Here is a 27,774-nt window from a genome sequence, read left to right on the forward strand (position 1 = left end):
AAGGCGACAGGTAGGTGGCACCCCTGTCTTGTCTTAGCAAAGCGTTGGAGACACGCCTTTTCGTGCAAGCGTTGCATGGTCAGCGCTGCGTGATAAGCACTACGGTCCTTAAAATTACTTACGTATGCCTTTTCTAGTAAAAGACGCACATGCAGAATATATACCGCTTTGTTATGGTGCCCCAGGCATGCGTAATAATTGATTTTTAATGAACAATTGCACAAGTATGAGCGCTAAATCTTGAGCAACATTGGTGGGCGCTGCGGATGGGGTCGGCCGTTTCAAGTACCCGGTGCCGTTAACAGTGGATAAACAGACAAATGTACAGACAGACACACAGACAGACCAAAATTTTTGCGTCGCAAGTCCCCAAGAAAGGCTATCCTCTTTAAAACCAATGAGTGCACGAGCTTATTAAGGCTGCGCATATTCACAAAATTTCTGTGTTCTTGCGTCAGTGTTCCCTCCGTGGCCATGCATGATAAGGAGTTGAGCTTTCTAGGTTTTGTATGACGTGCGTCTGCACCTGTTTGTCCAAATTTGTGTTTCCGTCCGTTTTTTTTTTTGCGCAGTAAATCACGGATCAGTACTAACCTGCCTAACCAGCCATTGTTTTGAATATTAAACATTCACTGACATTGTACAGTATAGAGGCCTCTAGTATTGCCGCCTCCGCCATAATGCGTCCAGCACGACTGGAATCAAACCCACCACCTTCAAATGAGCAGCAGGTGACCGACGCCACTGTACAACCTAGGCAGATTACCATCTTTATGAATCAGGGGCGTGCGACCTATAGGGTCTCATGCGCATGGCGTACGAGTACGATGCAAAGAGGCGATAAAGTACGTGCGCAGTCGACGTGAGGGAATAACAAAAGAACGGCTACACAAAGCCACCTAGAATAATAATTCAGGCTGGGTCACTATCGACCGGTTCCATGTTTGTAAACACGGGTAGGCCGATGTCGACATTATGGGTAAAATTATAGTGACGTCCGCACGTAACTTCCGCCATAAGTGCTGAGAGCTGCGATGTGCGCCAACAAACAAAACTAAGTTGTGAGACGCGACCCACATCCAATCGCGACGCAGCTCGTCTGCATACCGGTTTTTTTTTGTTTGTTTTTTTAGGGGCGAAGCTTTTTATAGCGGCACCTGTTCGTCCCTCGTACCCGTTCTAGTAGTTGTGTAACAACTATAACATTTTGACATCCAAGGTGGTGCCGGCGAGAGATTTCTTCTGTGCGTGGTTGAACAATAAAACATAGTGCTCAATGTACATGCCAATGGCCGCTAAGGGGGGATGAGAGACAGGAGAATTCGGCTTTTAGTTAACGCGCACGCTGCGAAATTTTTATTGTTCAACAACGCACAGAAGACAAGAAAGGGTTGCTACGTTATACTCACTGGGCGTAACCTCCTAGGTTTTAGAAGTGTGGCAGCTTGGGCTACTTGGTATGGCATGACAATAGTTATAGCGCGAGAACAAAACGACGACACAGAGACAAGAGTGTCCTTCTTGTCTCTGTGTCGTCGTTTTGTTCTCGCGCTATAACTATCCTAGGTTTAAGAAAGGTTTAGCGAGCGTTGAGCCGCAGTGCCATGAATACAGTGAACTAGTATATACCATGAACTCGAGTTGGTTAAAGGTGGGAAGTAGACAGGAAGCGCAAGCCGTAAGAAAGTGTGCGTGTGCGTCCTCTCGTTCAGTCCTTGGAATGTCCGCTGCATGGCGGTGCTTCTCTTTGTGGAATATACGATGAAAAGATGCGAGATGGTGGTACTTGGAGTGTTGAATAGGTGGACGAACGGACACACAGACAGATGCATGGACGAACGCACAGATGGCTGCACGGACGGGTGGACCCATAGACGGACGCAGGAGCGGATGCATGGACGAAAGCAGGGACGTACGCTCAGATGAACGTGCAGACGCACGAACAGACGCACGCACGGACGGGCGGATGGCCGCACGGGTGGCCACACAGACGCACGCATGGATGGACGGAAGCAAGAATGAATGGACGGACGGATGCTTCGCCCTACTATCCATCATTCACTCCGTGGATATGCTGCCATTTTTTTTCTCGTTGCTTGTCTGAGAACACCCCATGCACTATTGAAAACGCAGCAGAAACTGCGGTAGGCAGAGCGTCTTTTGCCTACCAAGACTGCGCCGCCACATTTTCGTGACGTAAGTCCGGTGGAATTTGGCCCATACTTCACGCCTGGACTCTGACGTCACTCAGTTCTCGCCCTCCTCTTCTGCTGAGTAGACGCGCGCACGCATGCTACCGCCGTTCGAGATAGCCAAGGTTTCTAAGCCTGTGAAGCCTGTCATGGCGTGCTGGTGTTTCTTTTGGCAACTGCATTGAATATAACCACGTTTCTCTGCGTCTGTCGAGTGCGGCGTGGTGATACGATGTGCTTCGTTCACTGAATGTTCGGGTAAAGCACAACCAGCAAGCTCCCCCTTTGTGGCAGTGCTGGGAGTCCAACTGTCGCTGCTTTTGACAGTGTACCCGAGGTTCGAGTGTTTTCATTCACCAAGGACGACCAAAAAGCGACGTTCATCGGTGTGACAGTGATATGCGTTCTCAGCGCGGTTCGAAGGTATGCTTTTTGACTTGCTTTAAAAGCACCGCCTCTAACACACTCGGTTCTTTCTGTAAAAATGATGTCATGTGGGTTCCTTACTGGTTAGCGTAAGTGTTGACATCAGACATTGTGAGCCGCGTGTCGCTGACACTCACCTCTGCCATAACGTAGCGTCCCAAGACAAAGCTAGCAAGTGCACACGTTTGCCGAGCTGTAGTCTGCTTGGCTGCAGACTACGGCTGAAGTAGAACCATTTTCATGCTCCGCTCAACCAACTTCATCCAACAGACAGTGATGGTATATGGCGAAGTATGAGTGGTGTTTGAAGAGTAACTGTGTCCTGAAAGTTATTGAAACGAAGCCATGGAGCCTTATGAAAAGGATACGTGTCATACATAATACACACACACACACATAGAATATTGATTGATTGATATGTGGGGTTTAACGTCCCAAAACCACCATATGATTATGAGAGACGCCGTAGTGGAGGGCTACGGAAATTTCGACCACCTGGGGTTCTTTAACGTGCACCCAAATCTGAGCACATGGGCCTACAACGTTTCCGCCTCCATCGAAAATGCAGCCGCCGCAGCCGGGATTCGAACCCGCGACCTGCGGGTCAGTAGCCGAGTACCTTAGCCACTAGACCACCACGGCGGGGCCACATAGAATATATATGTATATCAAAGTAACCGACAAAACATTGTTCAAATCACAGGGTGTGTTTAATTCAGACTTCAAATATTCACAAATGTCACTGCTAAAAGCGTAGGTGTCATCCTTTAACAGAGTGGGACGCCCAGTGGCGATTAAAGTGAAGGCAATATGACAAATGTCCGTGCACTTATATAACGTGGCCTTTACCAGCCGTTCTCCAACTTCGGGATGCAGCGATAAAATAGCTGCATTGAAAAGCCCCGCCTCGGTTGTCTAGTGGCTAAGGTACTCGACTGCTGACTTGCAGGTCGCGGAATCGAATTCCAGCTGCGGCGGCTGCATTTTCAATGAAGGCGAAAATTCTGTAGGCCCGTGGTCTCAGACACAGGTGCACGTTAAAGAACACCAGGTGGTCGCAATTTTCGAAGCCTTCCACTATGACGTCTCTCATAATTATATGGTAATTTTGGGACGTCAAGCCCTACATATCAGTATCAATCAATGCATTAAAAGTGCACAACTGAAATACCTTTTCAGCGTAAGCATGGAGTAACGTTTCATGTGGTGTTGATAGAGCAATAGACATAAGATAACACATAATGACAAATGACATTTACAATACCAGGAAGCCCTTTACACTTATTTGTCTAACTAAACGCGATAGATGGATGGATGAAAAACTATTGGGGTCTTGAAGGATTCCACCCCCGTTTTATAGGGGTAGGATTGCGGGCCGCTCCCACGTTGATAACAAAGAATAAACACAGTAAAAATTCACCCGAATGGCTCGCACCTACAACGACCGAAATAAAACCAGTGCATTCGCTTCCGCCTCGTCCAAGTGTGCTGGTTCCTGAACCTTGTCGATCAGTGCTCGGCTCTTCGAGATTCACAATAAAGCCAGCACACACCGATTTCGGTCCGTCTCCCAAACCATAGGGCTTCCTGAAAAGCTAGAGGGGACTCTGGTGCTGCGATCGTTCAGCGACCATGGGAATGATGGGTAGTACGCGAATTTGCATAGTCTTCGTACTTGCGGGTGGCAAATAGCAGTTGTGGCTTCTTTGCATCAGCAGCTTCGTTGAGCAGGCTTCCCGTCTGATCTGCGCTGGTTTCCCCGATCATGTGCTGGTTTCGGTGGCAGAAAAGTTGCTTAGGACAATTAAACATAAGTGGCTAGTAGCTCAAAGCGCATGGCTGGGATTCCCTATCTACGTATGATTTCTCACAATTTGAAAAAGATAAGTGATAAGGTAGATGTGAAAGTTGTTTTCTCTGCCCCAATAAGGCTTTCAGCGCTCTGCAAACGGGTGAATGTGCAGACTGCACGAAGTAGCTGCTGCACAATCAAACATAGAGGGCTATTCGTAGCATGTGTGATAGCCATCGTTTATTTGTTCCTGTTGTCATGTGGCAACTCTTTATGCAATTTTCGCGTGCACGCACGGAAAAAGCAGAAAAAAAAGAAAAGCAAGAAAGCAACACAACAGCATCGACGACAAACATCTGCTCATAAAACCCCCAGCCAAAAAAATTAAAAATGAGAAAATGAACCGCCATATACCAGGCAGCAAATCGGCAATGAATCAAAGCCCTGAATAGAAGTATGCCATGAATGAATGAATTAATGAAAAAACTTTATTTCGGTCCTGCAGGACGCGCTTAGCGCGTAGCGGGCGTCTCCCACGTAGGGACCGACAGGGAGTACCTGGCGGCCTCTTCGTGGGCCTGCTGGACGGCCCATTGCTGGTCGGCGAGGAGTGAGCTCCTGAGGGACCTCTCCCACTTGCTTGAGGTAGAGTCGGGAGGAGTTGTTCTACACTCCCAGAGCATGTGTGCGAGTGTCGCTGTGTGTCCACATGATGGGCATGTGTCGCTGGGGTATGCATCGGGATAATAAACGTGAAGCGTGGCAAGGTTTGGGTACGTGTGTGTCTGTAATAGGCGTAGGGTTAATGCCTGCGGTCGGTTAAGTTTCGGATGGGGGGGGGGGTGGAAAAATGCGGCGTTCCAAGTAAAAGTGCTTTGTAATTTCATTGTACGTAATTGGTGCATCCCGATTGGTATCCAACCCAGCAAGATGAGGTTGCCCTGTGGCAGCGCGGTCGGTAAGTGCGCGCGCTGCATCATGGGCGATCTCGTTGAGGTTGGATAGGGCACCCGGCACCTGGCCGAGATGGGCGGGGAACCAGATGACAGTGTGGTGCTTCAGGGCACTCGGGTCCGCACTGCGCAGGATACGTAATGCCTGGTTGGAGATGACTCCGCGTTCGAAGGCTTTGATGGCCGGCCTGGAGTCGCTGTAGATGAATTCCCGTTTGCTGTCGAGCATAGCTATAGCTATAGCTACTTGCTCCGCTACTTCGGGGTTTCGGGTGAGGATTGTGGCTGAGTTAAGAGTCTGCTGCGCGGATGATACCGCGACCGTGGCGAAGGCTTGGTTGTTGCGATAGGCAGCGGCGTCCACGAACGAGACGTTGTCCGCTTCCATGTCTATGCGCTTGAGAATGGCGGTCGCCCGCGCAAGGCGCCTGCCTCTGTTGTATTCGGGGTGTACATTTCGTGGTATTGGAGCGATCGTGATAAGGTCGCGGATTTCACGGGGAATTAGTCAACTCTGGGGGCTCCCTGGCCTTCGAAGAGAAGAAGCCGAGCTCGCGCAGAATATGGCGGCCTGCCTTGGTGGTAGTGAGTCGGGTCAATTGGACGCGTTCCTGAGCTTCGGCGATCTCTTCTAGCGTGTTATGTACGCCAAGCTCGAGGAGTTTGTACGTTAGAGTGGTGATAGGGAGGCCAAGGGCTCGTTTGACCACCTTGCGAATAAGCGCATTGAGTTGATCGTGCTCAGCACGTAGCCACTTGTGTATAGCGGCAATGTAGGTAAAATTGCACAAAACAAACGCGTGTACGAGACGCAGCAGGTTGTCTTCTTTGAGGCCATGCTGCCTGTTGGCTACTCTACGTACGAGTCGTATGGCATTCTCAGTCTTAGTCCTGCGCTTGTGTACTGTTTGGGTGTTGGTTCCGCGGGACTCGATGATCATGCCGAGAACCTTCATGGTGTCTACCCTGGGTATAGTACGACCATCTCTGGTGTGGAGGGTGATATTGCGTTCCGCCGGAGGTTTCCACCCTTTGGGCTTGGCACCCCGGCGTTTGGGTATGCCATGACAATATCTTATAAATAATACAGGCCAATCTAAAAAGACGATGAAAGTCATGTGGGATGCAGGTGTCTAGTTTTTTTTAAGAACGACAGAACATTCTCGCAGTTTATCAAAACCCCAGGCAGAGCATTCCAGTTTGTGACAGTGCGCGGAAAAAATGAGCTTTTAAAGGCTTTTGTTTTACAGGAATACTCCATCAATTTTTTGTTTTGTTTTTTTATGCTCGAAACTAGTAGATCAGTGGAAAACAGTTTCTATATACACATACTTGTTTATTCGGAGCTCATCGTGGTAAACTAAAAATATGTACTTTATTAGATCGTGTTGCTCTATTACCTGCAATGTATCTTGGCCATATCCTTTCAACAGTTCACTGGGTGACGTAAGATAGCTGTAACGGTTACGAACAAATCGGATTGCTTTTCGTTGAATCATTTCGAGTGTGTTAATATTGAGAGTATCCCAAACTACAGATGAGTATTCAAGAATTGGGTGGATAAAAGTTTTATACGAAATCAATTTGAATTTTGGGGTAGATTTGCATAAAGCACGTCCATAGAAATCTTAATTTTTGTAAGGCTCTTTTTTTCAATGTAGGCAACATGCTCATTGCACTTAAAATCTTCGCTTAATACAACCCCTAAATATTTATAAGTGTTAAGGAAGGATAGTTTCTGACCATTTCGATTAAGAAGTCATCAACACGTCATTGTTAAGACGGGATTTCATAAACGTTACTCGGAAATAGACTATGTAAATTGTATCAGTCAGGTGAGAGAAAAATGCTGGGAATATGTCGGACCATATTATATGACCTTAACACATTGCAAGAAAGAATTCGACTCAGTTGAAACCACAGCACTCATGCAGACGTTACTGGTTGAAGGTGTAGATGAACCATTTCTAAACAAAACTACTTGGAGACATCCACAGCCACTCAAGGACGTAAAAGTGGTAGTCGTGATAACATTGGGTCGCGCAGATTTACAACTTCCCAATAAATCTTTAGTGTATTTTTTCTTGGGGGGAGAGAAGGGGAGGGTTGAGAGCACTGCACGATATTGATAAGATGAAGCAAGTCGGTCCTTTTTCAACATCAACGCACCGGCTTGGTTTTCCTAAGCACAGATAAGAGGGAAAAAGGGTCGAGCACCTTGTTATCGTCTAGAGTTGCGCCTCCGTTTGCTAAAACATCGCGCTGTAGTGTAGCAAGCCGATTATGACAATGAATTCACAGAGCTGCTACTGCCGCGGCTGACGTCTTGAAAGCTCCGGGCTTAGGTCTCCCATGTTACATGAAAATGGCACTCACGTGCAGTGTTCCGTGACAGAATCGTCATCTTTCGTTTTTAATGTCACGTTCTGATCGTCGAAGTGTTCGTAAGGCTCGAAATTATTGGTTGCGATAGTCCAATATGGATGACTACATTGTCCAAGACACCTTAAACCCCACCGATCTCTCTACTTGTTCTCCCAGTTCAGTCCAAGAGGTGCTGCAACCCTACGAGCCACTTTCGCTAACAGAGTGAGTGCGTCCCTTCCCAAAATTTCACGAGAAATTTGTCTTTGTTATTTGCTGGTCGGTCTCTCCGGAAATTTTGCGCACACGTGCACAAGCATTCACTATATATATATATATATATATATATATATATATATATATATATATATATATATATATATATATATATATATATATATATATATATATATATATATATATATATAAAGATAAATAGAAGACAGAAATGAAGAATAAAGTAGGAGATGCAGAAAAAAAGACAAAGTAACAGAAACAGAGAAGTCTCCTAGCTCCAAGTTTGTTTTCTACAGGCTTGCTAGGCTTGTTATTGTTTTTATATTTCCTACTCGGCAAAAGAACTCAAATCTGGTAGGGGGGGGGGGGCACTTGTGTGAGGCCATTTTTAATGGAGAACCCTACGCAAGCTCGGAAGCACAGCAAAAAGGCACAATGAAAAACTGCACATCTTTCAACAATGCTTCGCTTGCGTGTATGAATAAAAAAAAACGGCTCGTTCAATTGGAATGACAGGTGGAGGAAAATATACCCCATGTCCGTGCCTTGATGCTTTCCCTCATTTCATTTTGATGCATTTTAACTTATGACTTTTCAGTTAATAAATATTTAATAATTATAGTTATTTGAGCCTTTCATAAGCAGTTCTTTTGAGAGACTGAACGTTGACTAGCTTGCTAAGCTTAGTTGGATAGTGGGAACGCTACGCTGATGTAAATTGTCAAATGTGACGGAGTCGTTGCATTTTGCCGAAGCAACGACTTACGATGGATTTCGTTCTTGAGGTTCATGGCGCCTCCTTACTCAATTTTAATCGAATGGCTATTAAGTTATTTTCAGCTAAACCTCGCTTCATCCTCCCTAGTGAAGAGTGGTCGAAACTTGTGCGAAAACATCGAAATGCTGAAGGAAAATTTGAAAAGTAGCAGCGCAATTTTGTACATTTCATTTGATCAAAATATAGGACAGACGGACCAAGTAATGCACATGTTAAACGCGCTCGATTCATAACTGTTAAAACTTGGAGAATAGTAGTGTTGGTCGAAATAGTTTTCATGGGCTTCTTGGAGTGTAAGTTAAAAATAGGTACCAACACCTATACAAAACATCGGCTTGAGAATACAATATCTGCCGCAATTAATCCATTCATTGTGCACGTGATACCGACCTGTACTGATTATTTTTAATTTTTCTTCATTACTGATGCTTTAAACTTGAACAGTTTAGAAGATGATGCTGTACAAACGAATGGTACATGGGATTTCCAAGTATTCTTGGACATTTTCGATAGCAGCTCTGTCACTCCTTGGCTGATTGTGGTTAAATGTGTATATGATGAAACTGTGTTTGTGGTGGCCTCATTGTAGCAACAATCAGCATAAAGTTAGGAGCATGACCCAAGTAGTTAGTCAATGAGTAAACAATAATTTATTAAGTATTTACACTAAGTCGCACTTCTCCCCAGCGGGTTGGCCGCCATTGGGACACACAATCTGAAAACCCAAACAATGCAACCATTAACGACGGCGTCCCGTCGGAGCCTCACCTGGTACTGACTCTGCTGATTCCTACATGGAGGAAAAGCTTTAAAAAAAACATCAGACATCTATCAAGCTGTCAGATTGCCTTCAATCACTCCCTAGCAGCTCGTTCAATGTTGTGCCATGAATAGCATTATACCGAATGCGCTCTGCCGGGCGTAGTCTGTCCAGAGTGAAACGCCGCCACGTAGAATGCTCTCTAACGACTGCAGCTGGCTTCGCTTGCGAAGCAATTTCAAGCCAGGCTGAACGTTTCCGGACCGAGCGTTTGCAATCCACAGAGCACGTGTACAGTGACCATACCGTGGACTAGCACAACCCCGCGTCGTAGAGATCTTCGCGGGTGTTTTAGAATTTAAACGAGAGAGAGAAAAAAAAGAAGTGATACGTCTCTGTACCGTACTTCAAACAATGGTCAAAACTGCGGAGATTGACCCTTTCAAAAATATACGTTACCACAAGCTGCGCAGCAAAGGAGACAGAGGGTGAGCTGAAAACTGTTACTTCTTCCGTTACCGTGTAAATACCCGGGTAACTAAAGATAACGTGCACAATACAATGCTGAATATTAGCCCGATTGTCTTATATGGTCTCCCTATTATAGCTGTTTCTTCTCTTTCACGAAGCCGTGAGAAGTGGCACCACTGATTTGAAGGTCATGGGGTCGAAACCCGGCCCCAACAATTATTAAGGGACGTGAAGGCTGACAAAACAGGCTTTCAGCCATAATTTGTTCTGTAGAACATATTTCTCATGTTAGAGGTGGGTCGAACATGTACAAATGTGAAACTGAAATCTGACTTGGGTTGCAACAATGCGATGGCTGTTTCGGGTATTTCATGTCATCTTGCGGAGATCACGCTGACGTGTGCGGCACCATATACTAACACATTTATGTAGATTCAAAGAGGAACAACATCTGCACGAATTTATAATAGTAATATCTTGGGTTTAAGATTCCGAAACCGCGATGATTGAGAGACGCTGAGGGGCTTCGGAAATTCGACAACCTGGGGCTAAGGTGCACCTAAATCGAAGCCCGCCGGACTCGGATAATTTCGCCTCCATCGAAATTGCAGCTGTCCCAGCCGGGGTTGATTGCGCGACCTTTGGCTATGTACACGGGTTTGTTTTCACACACACACACACACACACACACACACACACACACACACACACACACACCACACACACCACACACACCACACACACCACACACACCACACACACCACACACACCACACACACCACACACACACACACACACACAAATAACCAGTGGGCCACGTGACTACTGGTTCAATGCTGTAAAACAAGAAAAGCACAATTTGGCGCACATAAAGGTCATGTCTGAAAACGCATTGCTTGAAGTTCAAACACCACAGAATGAAGGCTGAAGCTTCAGGTGAAGACTGAGGCTAGAAATTACGAGTCGTCCAAGAAGGACTGTCACTGTGTAAAGTGCTCACAAGTTTCTATTAGCGGAATTGTCTTCCTTCAAGCCAAGACGAATACAAGTCCAATTGGCTCTGAGCTCGATTGCTGCAGTCACAATTCGTCTGAGAATACTTCTCGCCACGTGATTTAGTGCTTGTGCATTGACTGCAACAGAAAACCGTTTCCTTAATTTCTAACCCATTGTCTCGCTGTTATGTGTATGTCCTCGAGCTGCCGAGACCAAATAAGAGGTAGATTTCACAGCCTATATCAAGACATATCGTAATACAAACATGCAGGCAGAATTTTTTTTCTGTAGAACATGTTTATCACGTTCGAGGCGCGTTGTAGATGCAAATATGGAATCGTTATTTGACTCGTTCGGTGGCAACTACGCGATGATTGTTTCGGGTACCTCTTTGTCATCTTCTGCAGATGTGGCTGCCGTAGCTGGGATCGAACCTGCGACCTTCGGGCCAGAAGCCGAGGACCATTATACCGCTACACCAACGCGGGGGACTAAGTAAATTTTTGTTCCGTAAAGTAACTATATTATATATCTATAGTGTTCGTCGTTTCCTATTTTCAGAACAACGAAATTCTCAAACGAACGAACAGAAATAGCTTCTCCAGGAATTCCGTTAAATGAGTGGTTCGACATGATAGCGACAACATCGTGTTACCAGAGTAGATTGCTGCAAGTCTTGTATACTGTCGTGCTTCCGCCTTTAGTGTCCGCGATGAGGTTACGTAACACAGGATGACGGAAGAGTGCACGTGTTTTGTGCGTGCTAAGCAAGACCAGACATAGGCCTGGACTGAGCCGTAATTGCAATATTTATGTGGCAAAGAAGCTGCGGACTTTTTTGTTTTACGCTTGTACATGAGCACCTTGCAAGCCATCATGCATCGAAGGCCGTGATGTAATCCCCCCCTTCCCCCCACAGCTTCTAACTTTGGGGCTTCTATGTATTACCAATCTGGTGCACAATTTTCTGTAAGGTAATATTGTTGATGTTGAATTTGAACTTCATGCGGGAGATAGATATCGCCAAGTGCTTTTTTTTTCTTTTTTTCTGCAGGAATTTTGATGCTGCCGAGAAGAATTTCTCCCCTCGCGTTCGACTGTGGCTCAATTTAGGCCGAACATGCAACGTGAGCCTCGGAAACCTGGGAATGGTGAGAATTTGTTTGTCGCCGTAAAACTTGCAGTGTTTGTTTCATTCTGCTCTCTCTGCGAAAGAAGTAGAGGCTGGAGAGTGGGTGAATGCTTTTACATGGCATTTCGAATTGAACCAGTGACATCAAAGCATTCAGCATATGCAGATCATGGCCATGTTGATATATTTGATGGATCCAAAATCATTGTTGCGATATTAAACTCATCCGCAATAACTTTGACCGTAGTACACAGTCACAATCATGTGTTACACGTTAAAAGGAAGTTTTTGGCAGCTATAGAAAAGCGTGTGACACATGTCGCAAGTTTATGCTTTAAGTAGACAAAAAAAAGCTTTTTATATCGTAGATAGTATATATAACTCAACAAACGCGCATATAACAACAGTTGCAGCGTAACTAAGGAACAAAAAAGAAGCGAAAATGGGCAAAATTTCAAGTCTTGGTGCATTGAATAAAACAGAATCTGCATCATTTTGCAAAAGTGCGAACTCATCTTGCAAAAGCGTTGCTCTCTTACTAAATAACCCCAAAGCGAAATACGGCTCTTGTCACACATAAGCAAATTATGTGTAATAAGTTATAATTTATAGTACCTGTCCGACTCGCTTTTCAAAGGCTCTTACATTAGGTACATCACCGAAACAGTGGCCACAGGTGGGACATGAAACAACTGGCTGTCTTTTGCAACGTTTACACAGTTGTGATGATCAATGCTAATACTCCAGCTCAAATATTAATTTTACCGTTTTAGGTAGACTGCTTTATTTCTCAATAGGTAGAACAGCAAGCTGTCTTGACGGCCAACCGCGTGGCGGGAAGCCTCTCTGTAATTGTCCAATCGTTTAGAGTATAATGGTTGATAACGTGGTCAAAATTTCGACGAAAGCTCTGGTCTGGTATTATGATGAGGATGTAGATGCGATTTCTGACCAAGTCAAGGTGACAAAAAGGTAAGAAAACACGGAGACGTTTCAGGACCCATACGGGTTCATCTTGCACTGACCAAGTCAAGGCGAAAAAGCACAGAGGGGTTCCGAGACCCATGAGGATTGATTAAAGGTGAATCACTTATTGGCGATCTTCGGCGAATTTTGCTGAATCTATCTAACCGCCCACAACAAGTAGCTCTCTTGGTCGCTTTGATAATAGGATATTTACCGAAATAGGTATGGCTTAGCATGATTGAATGAAGAACATATGTGACTGGTTATAACATAAAAATTATAATATGTATGTCATGAATGTCATGATTTACATGTCATGGTTTAGGTTCTTTTACGGTTTTCGTTCACATGACATATCGCAAAACTGGTGTGGTATGACATGACTGCATAAGTCACAGGCCCCAACTTGGAGATCATAACATGCATGTCATGACCTACACGTTAGGGCCTGTGACGTATCTTCGCCGTTCCATTTTTCGGTTTGCTGCCTTCACATTTGTGTTTAACAATTATTATTGATGCTTTGTTCGCCTGATAGATTCGGCAGGTCAGAGTTATATTCTCCTTACGATAACATGAAACTAGGTGTATCAGAGTCGAGCATTTCCGAGAAGAAGACAGGAGAGACGTTCGCTGATATTTCTCAGATATCATAAGAAGGCTTGCCTATGAATATTACGAAAACAAAACTTTCAGCTTCCTGCATGAAATAATGATACAACTAAGGTAGTTGTTGGGAACACAAAAAGCCACACACATATGGGCAACGGCAAAGTGTGCGTGCTAAACAACGCGAGTGTAAAGTGAGAGACCACGTGGCATATCCGTGTTTACATTTGCGCGCGGCTCTGAATTATGTACGATTGCAGCCGCCATGAACCAAAGACATGTATAGTCACGTTTTCTCCAGGACGCCACTCTCACCGTGTATTGTAAACAAAGAGCGCCGTATACGGCCCTCCTCCTCGGAAATGCCGCCTCCATCGGAGCAGTCTGCTCGAGGCTCTATAACTACGAGCAGCTCAATAAAGTCTCTCCTCCGCCCTCTGATACTTCGTTCTTGATATACAACAGTTTTGGAGACGAGGATGGGATCTCTGGTGGAATCGCAAGACAAGTGTCAACGACATCTTGTGGTGGTGAAACTGAACTGATCAATCATGGCAACATCAGCAGACCGTATAACAGCATCAGGAAATGGCAGTGTGGCTACGATGCCAGTTGCAAGGCTTGCTGAGTTCAGTCCTGACATTGGAAACATCGAAGTCTACATCGAAAGATTCGAGGTCTTCGCAAGCGCTAACAACATTGACGAGCCGAATAAGGCGCAAGTGTTCTTAACAGTCCTAAGTGAAAAAGCTACGTGACACTTCAAAGCCTTCTGCTGTCTCAAAGTCCTGCCGAGTCCAAGTATGCTGATATCAGGAAAGTGCTGAGCGAGCACTTTGCACCACGGAGATCCATAGTCACAGAACGGTACAGGTTTCATCGCGGGGATCAAGGCCAAATTGAGACAATTGGCGAATTTGTCGTCGAGCTCAAGAAGCTAGCGGCTACATGCGAGTTCGGCAGCTTCCTTGAAGAAAGTCTTCGAGATCGGCTAATCTCGGGTCTTCGCAGCGAGGACATCCGATGCCATCTGCTGTCGTCACCGAACAAGGAGGCGACGTGGGAACGAGTTCTAAACAACGCCATCGCCATGAAAACCGCCTAGAACGACACCAAGGAAATTCTCCCGGCTCCTGCAGTCGTCAACTGGCAGAACAAGCAGACTTCTAAAAGGAAGCCAATGAGGAAAAGCAAAACAGCGACCACAAAGGGGACCGCCACTTGGAAACCTGGTAAGACGCGGCAAGGACTTTCTCGTGACGGACAAAGAAAATGTTCAAGTGTGGTGATGAACATTTTGCTAGGGCATGTCCATTTTTGCAGAGTAAATGTTTCAAATGTTCAAAAAAGGGCCATGTTGCTACAATGTGTGGAACTAAACAAATGCATAGCATTGGCCAAAGCACAACACAAGCGAAACTATTGGCAATAGGGCATAACCAGAGAGATAGGCCAACCTCTCCTTAAGTAGTAAATCTGCGCATAAATGGCGAAGAAGTTCCAATGGAACTTAATACAGGATCAGCAGTGTCTCTGATGTCGGAAAGTGAATTCGAAAAATGTTTTCCTGATGCTGAGTGGTCCGCAGCCGATGTGCGCTTGGTCGCATACAACGGAACACCTGTAAGGGCCAAACCTCATAAGCGGGAAAATGCACGCGACAGCGACGAGCGACGCTATGAGCGACGAAACAGGGCGTTCGCGCGACGTGTCGCGTGCTCGTTTTCGCGCGATCGCTCGGTTCTCCAGATTTGGAAACCGTCGCTCATCGCCCGGAAGTGCTGGGCTCAAGCAGCCAATAGCGAAATACCGGAAAAGACAAAGACTACAAAGGTGCACGTGACCCTGCCCGAGTCACGTATGCGCAACAAGAAATAACGCAATGTTTATTACGCATGTGCGTATAAAAAAGTGCTGCAAGGCAATAATAAACTTTCCGTTTCACTACACAACAATATATCTTATTTTTAAATTGCATACCGCTCGCTACGCGGTTTTCTTGGTGCGTGTAGACGGCCTCAAGCCAGCAACAGTGGAATTCGCTCGCCGAAGCCGTCGCGTGAATGAGGTTTGCCTGCGCTAGCGACTGATCGCGCGAAGCCGATCTACGTCGCGTCGCTTGTCGCTGTCGCGTGCATTTTCGCGCTTATGAGGTTTGGCCTTAAATGTTAAGGGTTCCGCACAAGTTGATGTGAGCTATGACACACAGTGCCATGAACTGCAGGCCCCGCCACGGTGGTCTAGCGGCTAAGGTGAGTGCTGAGCCGCAGGTCACGCGATTGAATCCCGGCTGTGGCGGCTGCATTTCCGATGGAGGCGGAAATGCTACAGGCCCGTGTGCTTAGATTTGGGTGCACGTTGAAGAACCCCAGGCGGACAAAATTTCCTGAGCCCTCCAGTGCGGCGTCTCTCATAATCATATGGTGGTTTTGGGACGTTAAACCCCACATATAAATCAATCATGAGCTGTCACTTGTAATAGTCAAGCGTGAATCGGGCGTGAGAATGCCGACACTTTTTGGGCGGAACTTGTTGTTAAAAATACAGTTAGATTGGTAAGAAGTCGTACCTGAGTACAACATTCAGACAGAAAATTCTCTTCTGAAAAAGTACCATGAAGTGTTTGCCAAAGGGTACGGAACAATCAAGGGCTTCAGTGAGAGCATTGTTCTGAAAGAGAATGTGTCACTTCTTTTTTGTAAGGCTAGACCAGTTCCATACGCCATGTTGGAGTAAGTTCAAAAAGAATTACATGACTTTGAGAGAGCTGACATCGTACATCGAGTCAAGCACAGTCAATGGGCAACCCCTCTTGTGATAGTGCCAAAGAAAGACAATTCTGCTAGGATGTGTGGTGACTACATAATTACTGCAAACACACGTATAGAGGTGGATCAGTACCCACTGCCTTTTCCGGAAGACATCTTTGCATATAGTAGGAGGCACAAATGTCACACTTCTAGATCTCTCTAAGGCTTACCTGCAGCTTCAACTTGATGAACCTGCCCAAGAACTATTGACAGTGAACACTCATTTGGGTCTTTTTAGATTTAAAAGACTGCCGTACGAAGTAGCAGGCGCTCCAGTGATATTTCGAGCAGTAATGCATCAGATTTTACGTGGAATTCCTAGCACTGCATGCTACATAGAGGATGTCCTTATTTCAGGAAAAGATAAGCAAGAGTGCTACGAAAGAACCGAAAGAGTGCTTAAGAAGCTACAGGATCACGAAATCCGCGTTAATACGGGAAAATGCTCGTTCTTTCAAAGCAACGTGTCCTATCTGGGACATGTAATTGACAAGAATGGGTTGCACCCAGCAACAGACAAGGTGGAAGCAATCATGCGCGCTCCAGAGCCGAAGTATGTTACACAACTCAAAGCACTTCTTGGCCTCATTAACTTCTATGCGAAGTTCATGCCAAATCTTACAACTCTACTTGAGCCATTACACAACTTGCTACGCAAAGAAAGTGCATGGAAATGGTCAAGTCCGTGTGACAAGTGTTTCGGAGAATGCAAATAATTATTGTGTAATAAGCAGCTATTAGAGATTTATGATGTTAGAAGAGATTTCCGTCTGACATGTGATGCATCTGCACACGGCTTAGGGGCAGTGTTGTCTCATGTGGTGGAAGTTCATGAAAAACCTGTTGCCTTTGCATCTCGATCAATGACTCGAAGTGAGCGAAATCACGCGCAAATCGAGAATGAGGGACTTGCCATTATTTTTGGAATCAAGAAATTTCACAAGTACTTGTATGGTCGCAAGTTTAAAATTTTCATGGATCACCAGCCACTCACTGCTTTTTTTTACCCTAACCATCCAGCAAACTCTGTGGATGCTGCGCGAGTGCACCATTGGTTACACGTACTATCAAATTACCGGTACCAGGTCACGTACAAGGCAGGATGTAGAATTGGCAGCGCTGATGGTTTGTCGAGGCTCCCCCTGCCTGAAACTACTGAAGAGTCTGAAGGCATTTTATATTTTGCACCTATACAAGACCTCCCTGTCACAGTTAAGGAGGTTGAGCTAGAGACAGCCAGAGATGAAGTCCTCCGCGTTGTACTGGGAATTCACACGGAGCGCTTAGCCAAAGTTTATGGCTAGCTAAAGCCGTACTTTGTAAGGAAGTTAGAAATGAGCGTATACACTTGGGTTGTTTAGTGTGGAATAACAGAGTTGTGATTCTCGCTGCACTTCAAAGTGACGTTCTTGGATTGCTGCGAGAACAGCATATCGGTGTCACTAGAGAAAGCAATCGCGAGATCAATGGTCTGGTGGCCTGCTATTGATTGCAGTATTGCGGGAATCACTAGAAAGTTTGATATTTGCCAGAGTGTTGCTTCGTTCGGGCAGTCCACTATATTGCAACCATGGAGATGGTGTGAGAATGCGTGTGAGAGAATGCACTTAGATTTTGCAGAAAAACAAGGTAGATCATTTTTCCTCCCCCTGGACTTCCATTCGAAGTCGCTAGAGATAAAGATCAGCCCCGCCGCGGTGGTCTAGTGGCTAAGGTGCTCAGCTGCTGACCCGCAGGTCGCGGGTTCAAATCCCGGCTGCGGCGGCTGCATTTCTGATGGAGGCGGAAATGTTGTAGGCCCGTGTGCTCAGATTTGGGTGCACGTTAAGGAACCCCATGTGGTCGAAATTTCTGGAGCCCTCCACTACGGCGTCTCTCATAATCATATGGTGGTTTTGGGACGTTAAACCCCATATATCAACCAAGAGATAAAGATCATGAACTCCACAACAGCGCAAAAGACAATTGAAGTAGTGATATCTGTGTTTTCTGCATATGGATTGCCACACAAAATTGCTACAGATAATGTCCCTCAGTTCAGAGTCCAAGAATTTGAGGACTTTCTAAAACCAAACGGTGGGAAACACACGCTAACTCCTCCTTACCACCCACAATCAAATGGGGCGGCACAAAAATCAGTACAAATGCCGAAGAGGTCACTTCTGCGCCAGGGAGTGACTGACCAAAAGAAAAACCAGCAAACAACACTACAACAAGTGGATAACTTCGTGTTTGGATACAGTACTCCACACACATTCACAGGGCAGACACCAGCTGAATCGCTCTTGAGAAGGAAAGTGCGCACGCGGCTATAAATTCTGAAGCCATACCTTGCACAAAAAATGAACGCAAATACAACTCACATAAAGGAAAGCGCAAACAAACACCGAGGGCGCTCAAGATAGTTTGAAAAGGGGGATCTCGTTTACGTAAGAAGCGTTCGAGGTGAAACCGCTTGTAGGTTTCCCGGAAAGATAATCAACAGAAGGTCAGTAATGACATAGCTAGTGTTTGCTTCGGGGCCAGTAAGATTCTGCCACGTGGACCATTTGCGCAGCCGCATCGCGCCAGGCAATATTCCATTTCATGGGGACGATATGTAAGCTGCCCACAGACGGATAATGGAAACGAAGCGCCGACGGTGGGCGTTCAGACACGGCGCACTCGGAATCACCTCTCAACGCAGACAGTGGAAACGGGAACGCTCTCGGGTGTAGTGACGCGCACGAGACGTTTTCCTGAACGTCTCGATTACGACACCTTCAATCTTAGGGGGAGGGTGGAATGTTGGGAACACAAAAAGCCGCACACACATAGGCAACGGCAAAGTGTGCGTGTTAAACAACGCGAGTGTGAAGTGAGAGACCACATGGCCTCTCCGCGTTTACATTTGTGCGCGGCTCTGAATTATGTATCATTGCAGCCACCGTGAACCAAAGACTTTTATAGTCACGTTTCCTCCAGGACGCCACTCTCCCCGTGTGTTGTAAACAGAGAGCGGCGTACCGGCCCTCCTCCTCGGGGACACCGCCTCCATCGGGGCCGTCGATCTGCTCGAGGCTCTGTAACTACGAGCAGGTCAACAAAGTTTCTCTTCCGCCCTCTGATCCTGCGTTCTTGATTTACAACAATAGTCCTCCCTAAAAAGGTCTCCTGTACTGTGATAAAGAGTGCTTACCAGCGCAAAGAACAGGGCAGGAGGGGACAGGAGAAGAGACGAGACAGAGCGCCTATACTAGCAACAAACTTGGAACTTAATGTCTGCACTCCTAAAAAATATGAAAATCGTGGTTGTGTAGGGAGATCGCCGTCAAAGTTCGCCAGGGGACATGTGACTTTCTTTCGTCTAAAAATTAAACTCTGCCGTTTCGAAATTCCCCAATAGAAAATTTATTTATCTTTCAGAAGATATGTCACACTTGGACAAACGCGGTTTAAGAAATGAGTGTTTACCCTTTTTTTCTTTTATACGTTGGCGGCAAATGTGTGTGCACTCTTGCGTTATATTTTGCGTTTTTTCAAAACACATTTTTTGAAACTTGTGTCAATCCTTTTCTGAGAAAGTAGCAGACGTGCTCATAAAGTAGAAGACGTAACCAAGCAATACTGTTCCATGTGTTAATTAGTGGCATTTACATAACTGGTACTAGAATCAGTGGCGTAGGTGAATTTGCATTTTTGTTGCATAAAAAAGACTATTCAGAAAGGGTAATTTCCATACATCGACACCCGCAGGTCCCGGGATCAAATCCCGGCTGCGGCTGCTGCATTTCCGATCGAGGCGAAAATGTTGTGGGCACGTGTGCTCAGATTTGAGTGCCCGTTAAAGAACCCCAGGGGGTCCAAATTTCCGGAGTCCTCCACTACGGCGTCTCTCACAATCATATGGCGGTTTTGGTACGTTAAACCCCACATATCAATCAATCAATCAATCATACATTGACAAACATAAAAAAATACAAATCTTGTTTTTGTTGCACGCTCACAATTTTAGTTTTACTTTCGTTAAGCATTGGTAGCTTCCTTTTTTACGAAATCTCTCGACAGATAACAAATCTTGTGAACAAAGTACATGTGCCGAAATATGCCGACATATATATATTACTGGGATAGAATTCAAGACCAGTGTAGCTTTTCGCCCGTCCAAGGACTCCCTCCCCCGCCCAAGCCAGTGGCGTCACGGCCGCTCTGTGACACGCTTTCACACACTGTTTTCTAAATCATCTCTTGAGTGCCGCGCACAGGTGTCGTGGGGTCACGATGGCACGGCGACGCGATCGGAAGAAGCGGGTCCTTTGAAACCAAAAACCCGCACTGCTTTTGACTTGTATCCGAAAGTAAAAAAAATTTGAATCTATAATTCTGAGCTCTATAATGCAACCTGCATCTACCTTTAAGGTACCTTGTAAATTTTACAGCAACTGCTTTTATTACGACTTCTGTACAACCAAACATTGAAACTAACTTTCAAATTCTCACACAACCTTGCGTTCTACGGCACGAGTTAACGTGTAAATCTATAAAGACGTCGAGGCACGAGACACGTTAGCAACACATGAATGCAACTGCACTTTTTTTTACAGGGTCTGATTACAGCACTCACAGGCGTTGCACTTCTGGACTTGGGGGAAATCTACGGAGCCAGCATTTCGAACGTTTCTCACCTCATAACGACCCGCAGCGTTGGAGGCCTGCTTGGCTCAGTGCTAGGTACGCTAAAGCTATAATTACGTTATATTCCTTACTCTTATTGCACAACAACTATGTTCAGAAGGGAAGCTTGGTGTAGTCGGAGGTAATTCGTCGTTGACAATTTAGCGTCCGAGACATTTTATATCGGTTGTCATCGGGCTTAACCAACATTAAAATGAGCAGTGTGCGCTTTATATGTGCGTTCCCAAAATTGAACGTTAACAGCAGTTAATCGTTGTACATTGTTGTGAACTAGCTGCGTATGTGGGCACTTCTCATACCTGGCACCTCATGCGTGATTGCCCGATGTTATGCAGTGTTGTTGACCTTATAAAGCCATTCATCATTTACAATGAGTCAATAATTGGGCAAAGTGAACATATTACCACCTTCTTCTTTATACAGTTTCTGTTTTACTACGCCGATTTAATAACAGTTGGGGTAGTACCAGTTAGTAACTGCTGCAATGGCTATAGTAGTAACAGTAGCTATTCTTGCGGTTATTAAGAGCAATTAGTAATAGGCTATTGAGTAGGGCAAGGGAATTTAGAATGCTCGTTTCTTTAGTTTGATCGAGCCCTCATTAAAACCACCAGATAATTATTGTGCCCTATAACATCCTTACCTTCATTATCTGCTGGTTTTAAATAAGGTACTATGAATGTAGGGACAAGTGACTTTTTGCTACTACCCGATATCAGCAAGTATTTTGCTCCTTTTTTCATTGTCTGAGAAGGTATGCTCTCTCTAAGACTATATATATGTACATGCTTTTATTATATTGCACCTTCAGGGGGCATGCTGTACGACACCTACAACACGCAGATCTCGTCCATCCTCATGCTGTTGTTGACCAGCGTGACGGTGCTGATGGTTCCACTATGCCCACTCCTGCTTGTGGCTCACTTCATGGCCTTCTTCATGGGTCTCAGCTTGGGTGCATTCAGCACGGGTAAGCCATTCCGTATGTCTCGGCCCTAAACTTCGTGCCATGCACAATTTGCCATTGTGTAAACGGAGAGACCACGCGTGGCACGAGCTGGCCATGCGTGTGCTCGTGGCCGTGGTTCCCGAACCTCATACATGAAAATACTCGGAAAGTGCCCTGTGAAACTCGCTTTGTCGACTAGCTCATTATTATTCATGGCGCGAACTGATGAAGCGATGAAAAGGTGACACATTCACGCGCTGTGTTCGACTAAGTTGCACATCGCCACATCACTTGTCGCCGTGTCAACTGGTCTTGGCACTTAACGCGCTTATTCGATCATGACGAATAAAGCATATCAGAGTGCTACGCGTTATGTTTATATTACGTCATTCTTAGCGCTGTGACATAAAGATAAGGAGAGAATAAGCAGGGTGAAATGAAATACACACAATCACTTCGTATTTGATAAAAACTTGTGTCCAAGTGTATACGCAACATCGCGGAATCGTGAAAGGTGAGATTAGCGTACACACTGGCGTCTGAGCTGGTCGTCTTCTAATTCTCCGCGCCCGTCAGTTGTTCACGTTACAATTTATTTCAACGGTAATTCGCCCTGCTCTAGGCCCTATTAGAAAATAAAGAACGTTTCAAAGCTCATTCTCGCGAAATTCGAACGCAGGTGCCAACGTCTGGATCATCAACATGTGGCCGGGTAACAGCAGCCCGGCGCTCCACATTTTTCAATTCGCTTTCGCCGTCGGCTCGCTAGCGGCTCCTCTCATAGCTGGGCCGTTTCTTTCACCCGGAACCTCTGCCACCGCCGTCGGAAACTCAACCCACTTTCATCACGAAGTCTCCAACCTGGACTACGACTTGGAGCCGTCGCCCAACGCCACCTTCAATAAGTCCTTCCAAGGGGCAACATTCGACGTGGAGACTCCCAACTACGATTCATACGAGGGCACAACGGTGTACTACGCGTTCGGAATTGTCAGCGCTTTCTATTTGTTCCTCGTCCTGTCGATGACATTAACGTACTGCATTGACAAATCCGACTTCAAGCGGAAGGCGATGCGAGGAGCGCAGCGCGATGTAAACGGAGCAGACCGGAACGAAAAACCCGAAGCCAACGTCGTCCGCTACAGCCGGATCTCACTGGCCCTGCTGAGTGTCTACGAATGCATCTACGTCGCGCTCGAATGCACGACGTCTCAGATGTTGCCCACCTTTGCAGTCGAGAGCGACTTCTCCAAGCTGGACGCGGCCCGGGTCACCGCCGTGTATTTTTTCTTCTTCGCTGCGAGCCGCCTGGTCGCGGCGATTGTCGCCTTGAAGGTGTCTTCCCGGTTGACGCTTATCTTCACTCACGGTGTGCTCGTGACCATGGCGTTGGTGATAACCGTGTGGTGCTCCGAAAACGCGCTCGTGCTCTGGGTCGGCAGCGCAATGATGGGTTTCGGCCAAGGGCCCGTCAAGGTGGCGATAGTCGCCTGGACTGCAGAGTACATTACCATCAGCAACAAGATGATGTCGGTGGTCGTGGTCACGGGCAGCATCGGAAACCTGGCACCGGCGCTTCTCGTGGGACAGTTCGTAGAAAGTGGTCCCGCATCCTTCCTTTACGTGTCTCTGGCAGCCGTGTTGCTTTGTGTGGTCATATTTCTGGGCATGTACGCTTACATGACCAGAAGGCGCACTTAAAAGCCGCAAGGTGGTCTTGAAATCACTGCAGATTCCAAGAAAGCGGGGGCCGTGCCCTTGATCTAATCATTTTGTTGAGCACGTGTCTCCGTTGTATACAGATCACCATATCACTTTCACTTTCACTTTCACCTTATTTTCAATTCCAAAATTATAGATAAAAAAACTGTTTGAACCCATAGCCAAAGGCTAGAATAGGGTCCAATGATGCGATACAAAATGGCACAGTATCCAAACGATAAACGATAGCACAAGGCAACAATAGCACATGTAGCGAAACAATAGAACAAGGCATTGAACCAGGATACAAGATGCTAAACATTGCGGATATAGTAAAAAAGATTAGGCATCGTACAGACATATATATCAACTTCATATGCTCCATATGAACTACTCCAACATTTAGAATCTTTGGTCTCTGGAACACAACGCATAAACTTGCCTCTGAAACGTACCTTAAACACGGTTCATGTATTCGGTGTACGCGCAAAATATCTGTTCATTTCTTATTCATAGCCTGAGTGACAACATTGGACGTAATTCACGAGAGAGAGAGAGAGAGAGAGAGATTTGAAGACTGGCAAAGGGGTCAGCCTGAACGATAGTTTATTCTGGCCTGCTACTTCGCTCAGGTGTAGGAGGACACAAAGCCAAATATCGGGACAGCGAATTTAGGTCTATATAAAGGAGCAGGGATCAAGCAAGCCATATTTGAACAAGAATGAACTTACTCACTCCACCTCAGGCCCATACACAGGACTTTGGGGGGGGGGGGTATTTGAGGTGGTGGTGGCAAAAAAATGTGTATTTATGAAAGTTATATGCACAGGGTGGGTGGGGAGTAGTCTTTAATTAAGGGGCCACGCCGTACAAGCACCAGGTGGGCGCCCCCTACGGGAGCCCATTGGCGTCGGCCGCGTGCAACGGCTAACCTACGTGGACAAACCACAACAAACTACAACTACAGCAACGGCTAACCTGGTGGACAAACCAGCGCTGTAGTTTGTCGTTTCTTTCCCGTCCCTGTTTACATCGCACTAATATTCGTTTAAGATGGAAGTGCACCAACTCACCCAATAGTCCCTTCTGATGAGGCTAACTTTGGCAACTGGTGGTCGTTGTGAAGTCGTGTAAGTGTTTTGATATCTCTCCAAAACTTAAAGCACAAAAAGTTTCGGGGGTTGTCGGAAGCAACTGAACTCCCCCCTATGGTTACGGCCCTGCTCCACCCTTGGGCCACGCCGTCAGCTAGATCTATGTGGAGTACGAAAAATGATTGCCGCCAATGTTCAAATTTTTGTAGCTGCATCGGTTCAATCCCGAGACGAGGGTAAATGTTTCTCTAATGGCAATGCTTTTATTTACAATAAATGCACACTATTTTCGTTTGTGAATTCATTTCATTGATATATTCACTGGTAGTGGAGGACATTACACTTGTTACATTTCTTACGAGCTTTATATTTTGTGATAAAATTCTGGCCCTCTCTCTTCGTTTGTCTCGCACAATCTTTCACGAGTGATCTCACCTTTGACGCGACAGCGTTAAAGAGCTCGTTTCCCAGAAATTACGGCGTCGTTGTCGACATCGGCGTCTTTTGTTGTGAGCGAAACATCAGCATTGTCCGTGAGAGAAAATCTGACTCTGTGATGGAAGTTCCGGAAGATGACGGGGGGGGGGGGGGGGAGAAGAGGCCTTCACGCGTTCACGACTAGAGCTGAGAACTCATTTTCTCGCGCTTGTAATGTTGAGCACATCGCGACCTGACTGCCTGCCACACGGACACCAATGCAAAAGCGAAATGATCATATCTTCTCAGAAGCGACCTATCAGCAGGATGCTGCTCGCCTACACGACGCCACATGTCAAACACATCCACAGGGCGGTCGCCGACCCGCGAACCACGCTCCTTCGCTGCTGTGGACCGTGACTTGAAGAACGATTGAGTGATAACCCGTTCTGTTTCCCTAGCACGGTTTGCGAATGCCTGTGGCTCAAGTGTGATTTGCGCGATGCTGCGGTGCGTGTGATGTGGTGTCTCCGAGTAATGTATCCCGGTCGCGAGTCGTTGGGTGTAGTGGTATAGAAGATGTTCCACCAGGTGTCAATATGGGTGCATCAACATCTAAGGGTGCTGTAGCCACTAACTACCGATAGACGTTATATATAAACGTGTAATAAACATAGAACTATACATAGGTTAAGACACGTTTCAGTTCAGTTTTTTATACCAGTTCTATACCAGAGGGATCAACCACATTTTTTCACAACCTTCTAGCTCTTGTGTCGTAAATAGTGTTATATTAAGTTAATGCATTGTCATTATTCACTATGTGCGTTCAAAGAATTTTTCAACGATTTCGAGTACTTTGGACTCAACTATGAGAGAGCAGTGAGCCGTTTCTTATGAAGTTGGCCAAAAGCCATTGCGAACTAAGACGTGCTGTGTGTGCTAGAATAAATGCTTAACGATTTCGAGTATTTCGGACTCCTATGACGATCAGGGTGAGGGCTCGTCTATGATGAATTCTGTGTTTAGAAAAAGTTGTTTGCGATTTGGACTGAGCCTGGTGCGTGACCCAGTCGCGTTCTGAAGGACCAAATAAAGGTTTCGACTACATAGTAGTCTGTGCGCTCAGAAAAAGTTGTCAACGATTCAGAGTACTTAAATTCGTACTCTACTTTTTAAAATATTTAGACATTTTTTTAATTTTTTTAATATTTTTAAAAATATTTACAAACAATGACGCGTATATCACCGTCGGGGTTCTCTAAGTGTAGTTAATTTATAAGCCTCCTTCTTTCGAAAGTAATAGAATGTCATGGCGTTAGTTTTTTACGCAAGCGATGTTGTCTTTGAAACATTATTGTCCACGTCATTCTGTCAAGTCGACCAAGTCATACACCTTTGTGCATACTTTTACGCCGTATCTTTTTTTTCACGCATAAACACTGCATTGATCAAGTAAATCGGTTCGCTGTAAACTGTTCTTACCTGTGTCTTTTGTCAGCAGACGCTATCCACCGGAGCCGCCATGACCATCAAGAACGTTTTTCGAAACATTGGCGGAGTGAAACCAATTCTTGCTCATCAAAAAATGGCGGCTGCAGCCACTGTTTTATAGGGACACAATAACCTCTCTGCATTCAACGAAGCAACCGGATCATTCGCCTCGCCCACCCGATGAGACATGTAGTGTTCGAAAGTGTCTTTGTGTTGACTTGTTCTTTTTTTATTATGCCTCACATTATTTGCAAATTTTATTGGAGATTAAGTCACCAGTGCTCGTCTAGATGTGTTATTTTGTTGAGAGCAACCATCTTATTTTATATTTAAAGTATAGTATACACTGATAGATCAGAGCCTGTCCGATCTCTAAGTGGGCACTACCGGAAAAGAGCATCTTTCCGAGCGTTTGGAGGGCAAAAGCTGGTTTCACTTTTGCTGGCAAAGCATTGCGATGGTTTCAACACCATGGGAGAGAGAGAGAAGCAGCGTTATTTAAAGTCCACGAATTTTTCAGAGATATCAATGAATATCTCCAGCTATTTTTTTAACCTCCTTGATACATCTCTGTTGTAGAAGGAAATATGTGCCTAAGTTATTCTTACGGGCAAAATCGCAAGCAATACTTGTTGCTCATTGTGTCACCAAATCATGCCACTCAGTTCATTACTGAAGTGCGTCGCTTTCGTAACGCAACGAAACGTGTGAAGCGAGCTGCGACAGCAAAACGGCGTACATACATCACTAGAACCCCATGCAACACTAACAGCAGACTGAAGATAGGTGGAATGCAATGAAATAGAATGAACTGCGATGCGATGCGAATTGGGTTGAAATGGAATGAATTGGATTGGATTAATGGATGAGATGGGATGGAATGGCGTGGAATGGAATGGAATTGATGGAATTGATGGGTGGAATGGATGCGATGAATGGATGGGTGGGTGAATGGAAT

At 45.7% G+C, this 27,774-nt stretch overlaps 1 protein-coding gene across 6 annotated transcripts; it reads left to right on the plus strand.

Moving 5' to 3' along the window:
- The first annotated feature begins 2,283 nt into the window (after positions 1-2,283).
- Positions 2,284-26,456, plus strand: LOC142767459 (sodium-dependent glucose transporter 1-like). 6 transcript variants are annotated; one of them, XM_075869164.1, is made up of 7 exons: positions 2,284-2,615; positions 7,905-7,952; positions 11,378-11,465; positions 12,025-12,121; positions 21,071-21,197; positions 21,973-22,131; positions 22,790-26,456. In XM_075869164.1, the coding sequence occupies exons 4-7, from the start codon at positions 12,119-12,121 to the stop codon at positions 23,809-23,811; spliced, it is 1,311 nt and encodes a 436-aa protein (XP_075725279.1). In that variant the 5' UTR covers positions 2,284-2,615; positions 7,905-7,952; positions 11,378-11,465; positions 12,025-12,118; the 3' UTR covers positions 23,812-26,456. The 6 variants fall into 6 exon arrangements, with proteins under 6 accessions (XP_075725279.1, XP_075725281.1, XP_075725280.1 ...); XM_075869166.1 differs by lacking the exon at positions 11,378-11,465; XM_075869165.1 differs by lacking the exon at positions 7,905-7,952.
- Positions 26,457-27,774: the final 1,318 nt, after the last annotated feature.

The sequence above is a fragment of the Rhipicephalus microplus genome, chromosome 7 (assembly GCF_043290135.1).
Source record: "Rhipicephalus microplus isolate Deutch F79 chromosome 7, USDA_Rmic, whole genome shotgun sequence".
In the NCBI taxonomy this organism is placed as follows: Eukaryota; Metazoa; Arthropoda; class Arachnida; order Ixodida; family Ixodidae; genus Rhipicephalus; species Rhipicephalus microplus.